Raw genomic sequence first — 14,521 nt, 5'->3', positions numbered from 1 at the left:
AATTTGATTTGAAGTTCTGAAACGTATCACAAGTTCGGAACAAAAATAACATCTTTTTATTTTGTATTATTAAATTTAATTCAAATATTTGTATTTATTCTTAAAAATAAAATAAATTAAGAATTAAAAATTCTTTTAAAATATGTTAATCAAATGTAATCGTAATCGTAATCAGTGGTTCAGGATCAGTAACCATTAAGGAAGGGTATATTTCGAATCTGTACCATGTAACCGAGGATTTCGAACCGTGGTATGTCACGAGTCTCCCAACTACACACCTATGTATTTTACCAAAATACCCATGAAGGAATCGTATAACACCACTATTTCTCCTGCACTGTCCATTTTTCCGGAGGTGCAGATCCGTCTTTCGACGTAATTCTCTCTCTATATATATGAACCAAATCTAATCGATTTGTGAAATTGACTCCTCTTCAAAACCACACAAAATCAAACCCAATTTTTTCTCGAGATTCTACCTAATCGATTCTAAACTACGGTGGATTTTTGATTGTTTTTCCCTGATTGTCGCGAAATTTCGTGTCACCTTCCCGAAGAGGTAATTTTTCTGGCCGTTCGTTGCGATTGCTCAGCTTAGGGTTTCGGCAATTGGATCTTTTTCGGTGTATTGCGAGATTTGTTGGATTTTTTGATGAGTAGAGACGCGATGGAGGGTGATGAGGTCGAGTATGAGAGCGATCCGGAGGAGGCGAAGTTGTCGCTGAAGTTGAGGAGGAGGGTGGCGAGTGACGACGAAGAGGAGGAAGGGGAGAGCCGTAGGGAGAAGCCGGTTCGAAGGATTGAAGATTCCGAAGGGGAATCGGAAGGTGCTGCGGCGGAGTACGAGGATGAGTTGGATGAGGAGGATTATGACGAGGATGAGGATTACGTGGAAGAGGAAATAGAGGAGGCGGGGCACGAAGAAAGAGGCGATAGGAGGGGAGTGGACAGTGTGGTTGCGGCGGATGTGGAGACAGCTGTGGTTGGGAAAGTGGTGGGTGATGTGGACAAGGTGGAGGAGAAGGGAGTGAAGGAGGAGGTTACTGAGGTTAATGGTGATAGCAATGTTGATGGTGATGAGCATGATGGAGAGAAGAAGGTGATAGAACCATATGCTGTACCGACCGCCGGGGCATTCTACATGCATGATGACAGGTTTAGAGACAATGCTGGTGGAAGGCACAGGTATGAATGATGTTTGTCGGGGTTTTGATTGCTATGGTTAGCGATAGAATGCGTTGAATTGGTACGAAACAGGGTTTGACTGTTGATTACGAGTTAAATTTATAACTATTTGGATTGTCTGTGAACTTCTTGTGAGATCCGGTGTTAGACTTCTTATTCCTGTTTTGGTTTGAACTGGATGGACAGTATGATCCTCATCCTTCCAAGATGTGAAGCTTTATATGACTTGATTGACTCCCAATCTTTTTTTCATGTTACATTGTTCTTCTTGCTAACATGCCTGAATCATAAACTTTTCATTTTTCTATATTTTGGATGATTCAGCTCATAAGATTTAGTTTTAGTTTCTCCCTGCTTTACAATTATAAAATGTGGGAGGGATGAGGGTAGGTATCATAAATTACTTCTAGACTTTGTTTATTATGATGTTTTGTATTTTTTATATAAATCATATACCCACTTATTAGGCTTGATCTTGGTTTGGTGTGTGATTTTATTATTCCAATTTAACAATTCGAACTTTGTGCTTAGGCGAATGCTTGGAGGAAGAAAGTTATGGGAATCTAAGGATGAACGAAAATGGGGACATGATAAGTTTGAGGAGTTGACTGTGCAAGAAAGGCGTTATGAAGAGGTTAATGTTTCATCTATGTGCTAGCAAATTTGTGCCTGTGTCTGGATGAAGGTTTTTTTCTTTAATTTTTTTGTTCTTCCACGGTGTTTGTTCCAGCGTAGGAGAGGTTCAAGGGGTCATCATCGAGGTCGTGGCAGAAATAGAGGCATAGACAGTGACAATGCGCGAGGAAACAGGTCCAGAGAGTATGCTAATAACAGCAATCAGACTAATAACCATCTAAACAGTGCTCCTAAGAGTGTCAGGGGGCGAGGACCACGAAGGTATCAGCCATCCTGGAAGAAAAACAGTGATGCATCCGTCGCACTGAGCAAAGAGTGAGTAAACACATTTTCTTTTGCCTCATTATTTCCTTCTTGGTTCTTATTTGTGCTACATTCTTGCATTTAAGGTCCGGGAAACTACTTGAGAAGCCTTCCTTTGTTAGCTCTGAAAGAGCCAGTGAATCAGCATCAAATTCAGAGTCCAGTGTTGTTCTGCCCCGAAAACAAGTGTTTGCTTCCAATTTGAACATTGCTTCTCCTCCATTTTATCCTTCTGGTTCTTCAATAAAGGATAATTCAGTGCCTGATAAAAAGGATGTTCATACTGGTTCAATCAATCACAATGGTCTCCCATCCGTTGCGGATGGGAATTTTACCGAGCCAAAGTCCTCTGCTATGCTGAGGGGAAAGAATATAGTTGATTCTATTGGTGTCGATAAGCTTTCCATTGATGATCCACTTTCTACGATGCCCAGGAAGCCTTCTAACAATGTGCATATGCCGGTGTCTAGTTCCCCATCCATTAACTCTAATCAACCTCAAATGAGGGGTCATGGAAGAGGCATAACTCCGTTCACACAAATGGCCTATCGACCCACTTCGTCTAATAACCAACCCAACAAAGTCTCTCCACCAGGCCAGGTACAAGCTGTTTCGAGGAATTCTGTTCAACCTCGTTCTCAGTCTTCTGTTGGTCAGCAGTTTACACGTGTTCCCAGTGGATCACAAGCTTCTTCTCCACCGAGATCAGTTGGTTTCGTAAATGCCTATGAACCTGAGGAGCAGGAATCTTCTTCGGAATCAAGTAAATCCAAGAGTTCGTTGGTTGCCAAAGGGAAAGGGAACTTGCAAGGTGGTGGAAGAGGCTCCATCCTACATGGTGGAGCTCATGTTATAGGTGCCTCTGGCAATATGGGCAATGCTCAGGGAGATCAAAGCTTTCCATCTTTCTTGCCATGTAAGTTACTTTTTATATAGAGAGATCAGAGAAGTAAAATTGAATGTATTGAACTGTTGTTGAAACCAGCCGCCCTTCTGATGTGCATGACTATAGTTCAAGAAACACAAAATACATCTTACAATGATAGTAGAAAAATTCAGGCATTAATATTGGAATGGTAGCGATCTCTATTTTATTCTTTGCCTATGTGTTTTCTGGCGAATATCTTGAGCAAAATTTTAGTCTGCTCTATCTTTGGTCTTCCCTGGTTTTACTTTCATGATATTTAACTTTGTGTCCCTACCGATGAATCTTGTAGTCATGCAATTTGGAGGGCCGCATCCTGGTGGAATGGGAGTTCCTGCTGTTGGCATGGCCTTCCCTGGATATGTCGGTCAACCCCAACTTGGATTAGGGAATTCTGAAATGACTTGGTAAATGTTGTTCAATGTGCTTTTGAATATATTTACTTGTTCAGCACTAGTGTATTTTTGGTTGATCCGATGTCCAAATTTTTTAGCCTTTCAGCTTATATCATCATTTAAAAAGTCAATGCATCATGATTTTGGTTCTGTTATGGTAAACACATACTTAATTGGCCCCTACCCGTGTGTCATATCAGGTTACCAGTGTTAGCAGGTCCTGCTGGGGCCCTGGGGGCATCATATTGCCCTCCGTATTTCTCTGTTGATGGATCCTATCATACTCGTCCTTCTGGGCAGTCAGCTTCTGTAATGTCTACTTCAAGGTTAGATAGGATAATATTGCATTGATTCTGGTCTTAGTTACACACACACACACAAAAAAAAAATGGCTTAGTTATTTACCTGGGGATTCATGTTTATCCGGTTATCCCTGTACATGTGTGGGGGCAAAGAAGTTATTCCGAAACAGAGGTGGTTAGAATTTGCTTTTGATTCAGCATGGGAATTCTGTATTTCAGTTTTTATTTTATTCTTGTTTTAGCTCAAGGGCATGATCCTTGTTCACTTTCTGACTCATTCAGTTTCCTAGTATGTTCATATGTTTATTATTTATTCTTATCTATCATAAATCAACTAGGCTGTAGCATATTTGGCTTTATCGTCGGAATACTCATTCCCTGATTTTCTTCGATGCTTTAACTGTACCTTTGGTGAATGTATGATTTTCTTTATGTGACCAGCTCCGCAGGTAACAAGTAATTGACCCAAATTAATTTGGTTGCAGCAACGAAAATAATGCAGCAAAAGTCCTTACTGATTTGAAGCCGGAACCAAGGCCTGGTGAGACCTAATGGATGTTTTATTTTCTAGTCTCGTCAATATTTTCGTTCACTCTTAAGAAGTTATAAATTTCTCTGCAGAGCCTGCAAATGATGATTATGTGCATAAGCAAAAAAATCCTCGCAGGTTAGTTGGTATTATTATACATACCCCTCAATTTCAGTGAAGAACATTCCTTTACTGATCAACCAGTTTTTGATTTGCAGATATACGGAGATGAAATTTGACCAGTGACAGTTCGATCGAAGGAATTTATTTCAATAAGCAGAATGATCTACTGATACTGGGGGTCAATGTCTCTTCCATAGTGTTGCGGTGTTTATTGGTTATGCTTTTTGGTGCTGCATTGCATACCTTCTCTTAGGCCCTTTGTTCTCTTGTTCTTGATCCGGAGCACTTTGGGCTACTGTGCACTTATATAATTTATAGGTATTCATTAATCACCCTCATTAGCGTTCCCAAATGGCTGATCTTCTGTTGATGCACCATTTTAGAAGCTCTAATTTGTGTTTTGCTTTCTGTTTCGATACATGAAAAAAGTATTGATGCCTTGACTTTATGCCCCAATAAGAACATTTGAGATGTTATAGAAAATATACGACTGTGTCTGGAATAACGATGTCTACATTTTGGGTTTATCAAAAGGTATCCCAAACGGCTTTAATAGTACATAGATTATAGTGGTTTGATTTTGGTCTTGAAATTATTGCAAGCGTCAGGAATATCAACATTTATCATCAGCTCACTAGTTCAACTGTCTTTTCTTCATTTTTCTGTCATGGCTTTTATTCCATGGTATTCATTTTTCTCCTTGACAGGTATATTTAAAGAAGATGCCCGATCCTGCTGCTGAATTTAAAGGAAGATCACGGCAGTGTGACGGGTGGTATTTCATCTCACTTATGTCCGGTAAGATCATCAAAATACCCAAGAATCTTCTGTCGTTCAATATTGCAAAGTGTGCTTGTAATTTGTAAACGACTCTCCTGGATGAAGCAGGTATTGTGCGTTGGTCTATTGGTGAAATGATTTCAAGAAGATTGTAATGTGGGAATTACTTCTTCAAAAAGAAAAAAAGCAATAACAGAAATTGATGTGCTGCCGATGCTTGGTTTGTCTTTGATTTATTTATTCTTCTTTTCTGTTCTAGTGAACTTGTCAAGGCGTTGGGATAAATTTGTGTCTGAAGTTTCTTGTTGAAATTAACTCAGTTTCTACTATTTTTGGTTTATATATGAGAATCGTACCTTTAATAATAAGATTTTTGAGTCGAGGACCAATGTATTATGTAGTGCCACTTCCATACAATGGTTTCCAAGTCAAAATCAAATAATTCAATTTAATGTTTTGATAATTATGAAGATAATAACAAGTACAAATATAGACAAAAAACACGAAGTTGGGCAGGACGGACAGTAGTACAGTACGTAGAAGTGAAGGTGTGGTTGGGACTTTTTAAGTTTTTCCTTGTAACATGTACATAATGTAATACATCTAGGTGGATGTTGCCTAAAGGGGTTGCTGAGAGGGTCTGGGGAGATTATTTGTCATGTTTCTTTGTGGGTCATCGTCGGGGTATCCTCTCTGGGTTGTATGTGGAGGCCTCCCTCGTCTCGGAGGGATGGCGAACTGTTTCTTTTCGTTGTCACGGAGGGTGTCGTAGTAGCAAGAAATTTCAATCGGACCCTATATTCTTTCCTGAGGCACTGGTTGCCAAGGAAATCAGACGAAGACGAAGATGTGATCACCAACCAGTAGATTTTACTTCTCATGACAGACATGGAATTTAAGGACCTGACACCATTATTTTTTAAGAAAGTTTTACATATGAATTTGGCATATTAATGGAGTACTTGTTCTTTTAAAAAAATAAAAATAATAATACATCTAAGATCGCTAGATATAGCACATTAGATATTTAAATTATCGATGATGATGCATGTCCGCTTTTCCATTTGCCAAAGAAAAATGCCCTGTAGAACGACTTCTTGACCACTGGCCAACTAATTCTCTTTACCAACGACGAAAAGCGATGACCTATTCTCAAAAGAAATGAACAGTAAAATTATTATATAATTCTAGGAGATAGCTTTATATGTAATAAACAGGAAACACAAAATAATTTTTGAAGTTCCCACCGACAAAGTGGCTGCTTTAGCCTGTTATACATGACAAAGACATTTATGATTTAACAACATTATCGGATACAGAGGAATGGAACAAAACATTAATCCTCATAATAAATCAAATTCGAGAGCTTTACAGAGGCAAAAATTTATTGTTGCATGTAATATTCTCTATTACGTTTAATTTACATAATTATCAAATTACAAGTATTTTTCTAATTCAATATACGAAAAAAAATGGCACACCAATAAAAAAAAAAATCACATAACAATTAATAGTTAATCTATATCTATCTATATTCTATATACTTATAAAAGTGTGGATAATTGATGTGTTTTCCGATTGTGAAAAGACAAAAATGCCCTCCTTAAAGATATATATGCACAATTCTAACAATTATCACTTATATATATAAAATTCTAATAAATGCTAATAAATTATCATTACCCTATTCATTGATTGTTGTAGAACAAAATTAATTATATGTTTAATAGTATAATAACATGATAGATATAAAATAATATGATAATATGATGTTTAATACTAACATATTTTATTGGTTTTTTAACAAATAATTGAAAATAAAGAGTTTAATAAATTTATAATAATAATGTATATAAACAATTATGAATGTCAATATGTTAACAATCTCATAAAACATGAATCTCTTAGAAAAATTTCGAGAGTTTGGCTATAATAAGAAAATTAAAAAATTTAGTAGCACTTTTAAGAAAATTAAAAAATTTAATAGCACTTTTATAAAATATTATACATACGAAAAATATATAAATTCAATATACAAATTTGGTGATATTTGAAACATCTACTAAAATTGATTAAGATTTAGACATTAAATGTCTCAAGCTAAACCAGACCATGATTTTCAAGAATAATACAATCAAAACTTTATAAATTCAATATACAAATTTGGTGATATTTGAAACATCTACTAAAATTGATTAAGATTTAGACATTAAATGTCTAAAGCTAAACCAGACCATGATTTTCAAGAATAATACAATCAAAACTTTATAAATTCAATATACAAATTTGGTGATATTTGAAACATCTACTAAAATTGATTAAATTTTAGACATTAAATGTCTAAAGCTAAATCAGACAATGATTTTCAAGAATAGTTGAACCAAAATCAGAGTAAAAAATTTCTTCGTTGCAATTCCAAAATCAACTATCATAATATATACACACGAAACAATTATAATTCAATACACAAAATTTTGTGATATTTGAAACATCTACTAAGATTGATTAAGATTTATACATTAAATGTCTAAAGCTAAACTCGACCATGATTTTAAAAAACAGTGGAATCAAAATCAGATTAAATATTTTCTTAGTTTCAATTCCAAAATCAACTATAATAATATATAAATTTTGCTGCATAATTGATAAACAATTAGTTTCTTTGTATCATATAGTGTATAACTATTTTATTTGATACAATGAATTGAATCAAAGAGTTTAATAAATTCATTATAAGAATTTATATCAACAATTATGAATGTCAATATGTTAATAATCTCATAAAATATGAATCTCTTAAATTTTTTGAGAGTTGCTATTAGACATAAATTTAGTCTCAAGAATGAGATTTTATTTCAAATTCGGGCGAGAAGCTTATAAAAATAAGTATTGTTAATTCATCAAAACGGAAGCAAATATTAATGATAAAAAATTTAAAAATGATTCAAATTTTTCGATTTTGTATTATCCGAGATGACAAATGTAAAGATGGCTTCTTTTATTCGATTTTGACATTCCGAGACGCTTTGCAATGGCAATATGGAAATCGTTCTGGCGTTATCTAGGGATGTAAATGAACCAAATCGTTTGTGAGCTATTCGAAGTTCGATTCGATAAAAGCTCGTTTAATGAGGCTCGTTAAGATAAATAAACCAAACTCAAGATATTCGGCTCGTTAGCTCGTGAACATGTTCGTTGGTAAGTTCATGAGTAATCTTTTAGATGAACAATAATAGTTTTGATATTTGATTTATTGATTTTGCATATTATTTATGAAATATATTGAAAATCTATTAAATTTATTTATTATAATAAATTTACAAATTTTAATAAGAATAATATATTTTTCTTTAAATATATAATTTACTTTTTAATTAATTTAATGAAAATTTAAATGTATAATTCATATTTATTAAGCTTGTTTAGGCTCGATAAAGGCTTGAATAAGCTCGTGAGCCATGCATATATTTGTGAAATAAAGCTCGAGCTCGGTTCGATTATAAACGAACCAAGCTCAAACATTCAAGAGTTCGACTCAGCTCGATCGATTACATCCCTAGCGTTATCCATGAATGACAAAGTTGATTAATAATAAATAAGCTTTTTTAAGCAATAACAAGCCCTACTCACACACACATATCTAATATATATATATTGACAACAACTGTGTTTATCTTCGTGTCTATCCTTGAAATGATAATCATTTATTAAAAATAAATTATATATATCAAAATTATATATTAACTTGATGAGTGTCTTCTCAATTTTCATAAATTTTATGAAGATGATTGATTTGAACATTATCAAAATTTATATATATATATATAAAATAAGTCGTCGACCCAACAGCAGTTTACACGGGCGAACTTATTCACACAAAGCCACCCCAGCCTTCTCACTGTTTCTACTTCAATACAATTCAACAACAGTGGGGAGCAATTCCTCCTCTCTCTTGAAGTCGACGGAGTTGCGGTCGGAGCTGGGATAAGTTCTACTGATGGAGTAATGTGAACATGTGGATGGAATTTGTCGGTGGCGTTGGTAGTTAAACTCAAGATCTTCAGTTCCGAGATCTTCTGTGTAATTTTTTCAAGATTGAGTTTTACTTGTGTGCGTAAACTTTGTTTACTTGCTGAAACTTTATGCGGGGATCACTTGGTAGCTGCTGCTGGCATAGCTTAATTCTATTGCACACCATTCCGTGAGTTCCGATGAGTTTTGGATTCTAAGAGTTGTTTTTTTTTTCTATTCTTTTTTTTTTTTCGTTTGTGTTGTCGTGTATTGGATTGACAGTTCATTGGTTTGATTATTCAATAATTAAGCGCTGTTTCTTGTTGGTAGTTCTTGCTGGGCAATTTGATTTCGTATTTGCATAAACTGATATTTTCTGGTTTAGTTAGCCTCGCATTTTCTTGAGGCATTGTTGTTTTTATTTCTTGATTTCCGGAACTTCTGCTTTCTTGGACTGGCGCGTTGCGCATTTCTGTTTAATATTTTTTCCACCAGCTGTTGATTCAATGGTATCTTTGGATGTCTAATTTCACGAAGAAGATAATGTACGGGGAATGATTTTGGTGATTGTGATTATCGGTTTGTTGTATGCACATTTGGAATTATAATAGTAGGGTGATCTAGAATTTCAGTGATGGAGGAAGGCAATGTAATTCGTCCATCACCTTTGAGGACTGGTGGTGGTGTGTTCAAGTCGAGTTCATCAGGGAAGTCAACACCAAGGGGTTCGCCGTCTTTCAGGAGATTGAACTCTGGTCGCAGTCCGAGGAAAGAGATTAGGGGTGGCGGCATCAGCTGTCAATGGTTCAGAGGAAACCGCATTGTGCTTTGGTTGCTTTTGATCACTCTTTGGGCTTATGCTGGGTTTTATTTTCAGTCGAAATGGGCTCATGGAGATAATAAGGAAGATCTTTTTAGTGGTGGATATGGGGGTGAGTCGAGCGGTGAGTATTCCGAATCTCAACAAAAAAATAGGAGAGATTTGATTGCTGATGTCGGTTCTATGGCAGTTAAGTTGCAGACTGATAAGAATCAGTCTAGTTTGAAGAATATGGATGTGGTTCTCTCAAAGAATGGAAGTGACATTTCATTGAAAAAAAGCAGTTTTTCAAAGAAAAGAAGCAAGAAATCAGGACGGAGTTCTCGTAGAAAGAGCCTAGGTAAGTTACCGAAGGTGGTTCTGAGAGATATAGAAAGTGAAGATGGCGTGGAAGAAGAGGAAGTTCCAATGCAAAATATGACTCATGGGCATCTTGTTGGCCCATTTGGCTCTATAGAGGATACAGTTTTGGAGTGGAGTCCTGAGAAACGGTCAGGTACCTGTGACAGAAAGGGGGCATTTGCACGTCTGGTTTGGTCTAGGAAGTTTGTCTTGATCTTCCATGAGCTGTCCATGACTGGAGCTCCACTTGCAATGTTAGAGTTGGCTTCGGAGTTTCTGAGCTGTGGAGCCACAATTTCTGTCATAGTTCTAAACAAGAAAGGTGGTTTGCTTGAAGAACTTTCTAGAAGAAAAATCAAAGTGCTCCCGGACAAAACTGATCTAACCATCAAAACATCAATGAGAGCAGATCTCATCATTGCAGGATCCGCTGTTTGTGCATCCTGGATTGGTGAGCATATACGAGAATCAGTTCTGTCCTCAAAGTTTACATACTCTGACTACTTTCTCTGTATCTGTCATTATTATTATGTTATTCAAGGTAATACGTGCATGCGCTGTTACGCAAGTGAAAAAATCCAATTTCAAGGCATGTGAACTATTCCTTGCTTCTACCTGATTATTCTAATCCACTATCAAATTACTGAAATGTATGGTTGTTTATACCGTAATTTGTATGTGTCCTAAGCGTTTGCTTGAGTTCGCAGCTGTAAACAGAAAATCCGTTAAACTCTCCCACATTCTGCTGTGGTGAATGGAAAATTCACTTGACTCTGCCCCTTAGGTTCATGTTTGTTTGAGTCTGCAGCTGTAAACAGAAAATTTGCTAAACTCTCCCAGTTTCTGCTTTGGTGAATGGAAAATTCACTTAACTCTGCCCCTTAGGTTCATGTCCATTCCAATATGTCAAGCTGTGTTCCAAATGGTTGACAGTTATGTAGTGGTTGAGTTGCATTTACACCAGAATAATAGATTTCAACTTCCTAGTATTGTTAAAAAGTCAGACTTGCAGTGTATACCTAACTAACTACTTGCTGTGATATCATATCTACATTTTCTTGTCCTTGGATTTATCAGAACGAATATAAATGACTGTGATCAACAGCAAAATTAGTGTGTTTTATCAGCAATTGGTTTAATATGACTTTCTTAGATTGTAGCTATAAAGGTTTTCCATCTAAGCTAAAGAATGTGTGGATATATGTTTGACATCCACTGTTTTTATCTTTTAAATCATGCTTTCAGAACAGTATCTCTCACGCACTGTACTGGGTTCTAGTCAAATCCTGTGGTGGATCATGGAGAACAGAAGAGAGTACTTCAATCGAACGAAACTTGTCCTCAACCGAGTAAAAAAATTGATATTTCTTTCTGAATTACAGTCCAAACAGTGGCTAGCCTGGTGCGAGGAAGAAAATATCCACTTAAAAACTGAGCCTGCTCTGGTGCCACTGTCGGTAAATGATGAGCTAGCCTTTGCAGCGGGCATCCCCTGCTCTTTAAACACTCCATCTTTCACTCCAGAGAAAATGCTGGAAAAGAGACAATCATTGAGAAGTGCAGTTAGAAAAGAAATGGGACTGACTGATGACGATACGCTTGTTGTTTCTTTGAGCAGTATAAACCCTGGAAAGGGTCAATTCCTCCTTCTGGAATCAGCACGTTTTTTGGTTGAACAGGGTCAACTGCTGAATGATACTGAAATCAAAGATCCAATAGCAATAGATCATGATTATTACGCAAGAGCTCTGCTTCAGAATTGGAAAAATGTAGATGGATCCACCAACAGATCCGATTTTTTTGATGGATCTTCCTTACATCACAGTACACTCGGGAGGAAATATAAAACATTTCCAAATATTGTCACCGACAAGAATAAGCCTGATACACTGGTGTTTGACCGAGACGCTGGCGTGAGAAAACTGTTACTCGAGAGCACTGGAGAGAAGAAACAGAATCTGAAAATTCTCATAGGTTCAGTTGGATCTAAAAGTAACAAAGCGCTTTATGTCAAAACACTTCTTAAATATCTATCCTTGCATTCAAAGGTGTCGGAGTCTGTATTGTGGACTCCTGCAACCACTCGTGTTGCCTCCCTTTACTCTGCAGCAGATGTTTATGTCATGAACTCTCAGGTATTCTATTACACATATATCTATTTATGACAAGTATTTCTTGCTCTCATTGTACTTTTGCTGCCATGTTCAATAAATTCTTTTTTTGTTTTTTTTTTTGCTTTTAAGCTTCGAGAAAATAACTGATTCTTCTTGTTGTGCATCAACATCAAATTGAGTAGGTATTAGGCAACATAAAAATAACTGAAAAATCCAAAACGTATTAGGCAAAATGAGAATGACTGAAAATTCCAAAATTCACATGAATTTAGCATGGCTGGTTTTTGGTCCACCCCGTGGCCAGAAACAACTAAGAATGTTCCCCTATAAACTCTTATGTGGCCCTTGAAATATGCGCCATATTTATAGGCTAGAGAAGACCTAAAAACTACGGGCCTTGGTTTCAAGCAAAATAGATGGGCTTAACTTAAATTAAAAACCAACGCCAACACTTCTTAAATGCCAGTAATTTAACATACTGCAGAACTGTAGAATCTTTCAGAGGTGACTAAATGATTGAGTGTTAACCATACATTTATTTACTTTACCATATTTCATGTACCTTCATGCTCATTTAATTCATTGCATTGAAACAGGTGACATTTTTTTTACCTGATCGATAGGATTAGTATTTATACAATTCTAGATTATCCTTGATTTACTTCTGTGCAGGGGCTTGGAGAGACATTTGGAAGAGTAACAATTGAAGCTATGGCATTTGGACTTCCTGTATGGCACTTTATCTTCTTATTTTATTGTATTCTCTATATGCAATGGTCATTATTTTTTGGGGCAGTTTAAAATTTGACCATGGTCATTACACTGCAGAGACCTATTTCCCAAAAAAAAAATAGTTGACCAGGGCTAGTTGTCTGAATTTCCCTTATTTTTTTGTCATGTTTGAGCATCACCTTGGAACATATATAGACTTACCTACGTATTCAGGTTACACAATGGTACATAATTTACCCTTTTGGTGATGCTGCGTTCAAAGCTTCATCACAAGTCAATGCCATACTGAGATCTATCTACAATTGTTTACTTCGGAGTCACACTGGTCGCAATTTGCTGGAAATTTTGCATTTTCTCGCGTCCTTTTACATATGCTTCTTTTGCGTTGTGTGATTCTTGAAACTATAATAAAGATGCCTATTGGATTCAATAAAGCTCTATGAATCTCATCCATAGTAAATAATCGCCAACTTAGATTTTGCAATCATGTGGCTGGCGGCTACTAGCTACCTACAACTCATCTTTTCAAAATGTTGGATCATGCTAACTGTACGTTACATTTTTTTTGTCTCAACTCACGTGGATAATCATAACTGCAATAACAGATGGATACATGGTCTGAGAAGTCATACAGTTTCTTTTTTGTAGCTCCATGAAGTTATAAAAACTTGTGCTTTGTAATTTAACGCCTTCAACGCACTCTTTCTGGAAATGTAGGTTTTGGGAACTGATTCTGGTGGCACGAAAGAGATTGTCGAGCACAACGTAACCGGTCTTCTCCATAGCTTGGGACGTCCAGGGGCTCAAATTCTTGCAAGAAATCTTGAATTTCTTCTTCAAAATCCCTCAGCAAGACAAGAAATGGGAACGAAAGGTAGAGAAAAGGTAGAGAAAATGTACTTGAAGAAGCACATGTACCAAAAATTTGGTGAGGTCTTGTACTCGTGCATGAGAATAAAGTAGCCTTCGCCACAGGTGGTCTACTCACAGTTCATTCTTTTGTTGGTCGAATATTTTCAAATTTCTTTAGCCGGGGAAGTTTCTTTACACGTAGTAGTGAGTTATCTTGCGTTGGTTCTTGATTGGCATAATATGTAAAAGATACTTGTGTATTGAATTATTTTATATTTATCTTAATAACACTTTCATTTATCAATATAAAACAGTATAACAAAGGTATTGGACTTGGACACACTTCTGAATATAATAATCCTACAATCCTAGACGACATCCTGATTGAACATGGCCCGAAAAATCATCCGTAACTCTCCAAATCAAAATACAAACATCGGGTGCTGTCCACCAGACCTCGAAGAAGCCATCA

The 14,521-nt window shown here is 36.3% G+C and overlaps 2 protein-coding genes across 2 annotated transcripts; both read left to right on the top strand.

The window, feature by feature from the left end:
* Positions 1 to 406: 406 nt before the first annotated feature.
* Positions 407 to 5,560, top strand: LOC140803473 (protein MLN51 homolog). The gene is made up of 11 exons (XM_073159363.1): positions 407 to 1,185; positions 1,717 to 1,819; positions 1,916 to 2,136; positions 2,211 to 3,040; positions 3,342 to 3,456; positions 3,645 to 3,770; positions 4,232 to 4,287; positions 4,368 to 4,413; positions 4,494 to 4,716; positions 5,106 to 5,196; positions 5,287 to 5,560. The coding sequence occupies exons 1-9, from the start codon at positions 653 to 655 to the stop codon at positions 4,519 to 4,521; spliced, it is 2,058 nt and encodes a 685-aa protein (XP_073015464.1). The 5' UTR covers positions 407 to 652; the 3' UTR covers positions 4,522 to 4,716; positions 5,106 to 5,196; positions 5,287 to 5,560.
* Positions 5,561 to 9,032: 3,472 nt separating this feature from the next.
* LOC140803472 (uncharacterized) lies at positions 9,033 to 14,306 on the top strand. Its single transcript, XM_073159362.1, has 5 exons — positions 9,033 to 9,379; positions 9,685 to 10,802; positions 11,597 to 12,486; positions 13,138 to 13,194; positions 13,915 to 14,306. Exons 2-5 carry the CDS (start codon positions 9,824 to 9,826, stop codon positions 14,158 to 14,160), a joined length of 2,172 nt encoding a protein of 723 aa, XP_073015463.1. The 5' UTR covers positions 9,033 to 9,379; positions 9,685 to 9,823; the 3' UTR covers positions 14,161 to 14,306.
* Positions 14,307 to 14,521: the final 215 nt, after the last annotated feature.

Source organism: Primulina eburnea, chromosome 10 (assembly GCF_022965805.1).
Source record: "Primulina eburnea isolate SZY01 chromosome 10, ASM2296580v1, whole genome shotgun sequence".
Classification (NCBI taxonomy): domain Eukaryota; kingdom Viridiplantae; phylum Streptophyta; class Magnoliopsida; order Lamiales; family Gesneriaceae; genus Primulina; species Primulina eburnea.
This window is presented reverse-complemented; position numbering and strand designations above follow the sequence as displayed.

Excerpts from the sequence above, each read along its gene's own strand:
- LOC140803473 (XM_073159363.1), top strand. The coding sequence starts at position 653 with ATGAGTAGAGACGCGATGGAGGGTGATGAGGTCGAGTATGAGAGCGAT. Across the intron at positions 2,137-2,210 it reads TCCGTCGCACTGAGCAAAGA|GTCCGGGAAACTACTTGAGA; the intron begins GTGAGTAAACAC and ends CTTGCATTTAAG. Across the intron at positions 3,457-3,644 it reads GGGAATTCTGAAATGACTTG|GTTACCAGTGTTAGCAGGTC; the intron begins GTAAATGTTGTT and ends GTGTCATATCAG.
- LOC140803472 (XM_073159362.1), top strand. The coding sequence starts at position 9,824 with ATGGAGGAAGGCAATGTAATTCGTCCATCACCTTTGAGGACTGGTGGT. Across the intron at positions 12,487-13,137 it reads TTTATGTCATGAACTCTCAG|GGGCTTGGAGAGACATTTGG; the intron begins GTATTCTATTAC and ends ACTTCTGTGCAG. Across the intron at positions 13,195-13,914 it reads CTATGGCATTTGGACTTCCT|GTTTTGGGAACTGATTCTGG; the intron begins GTATGGCACTTT and ends CTGGAAATGTAG.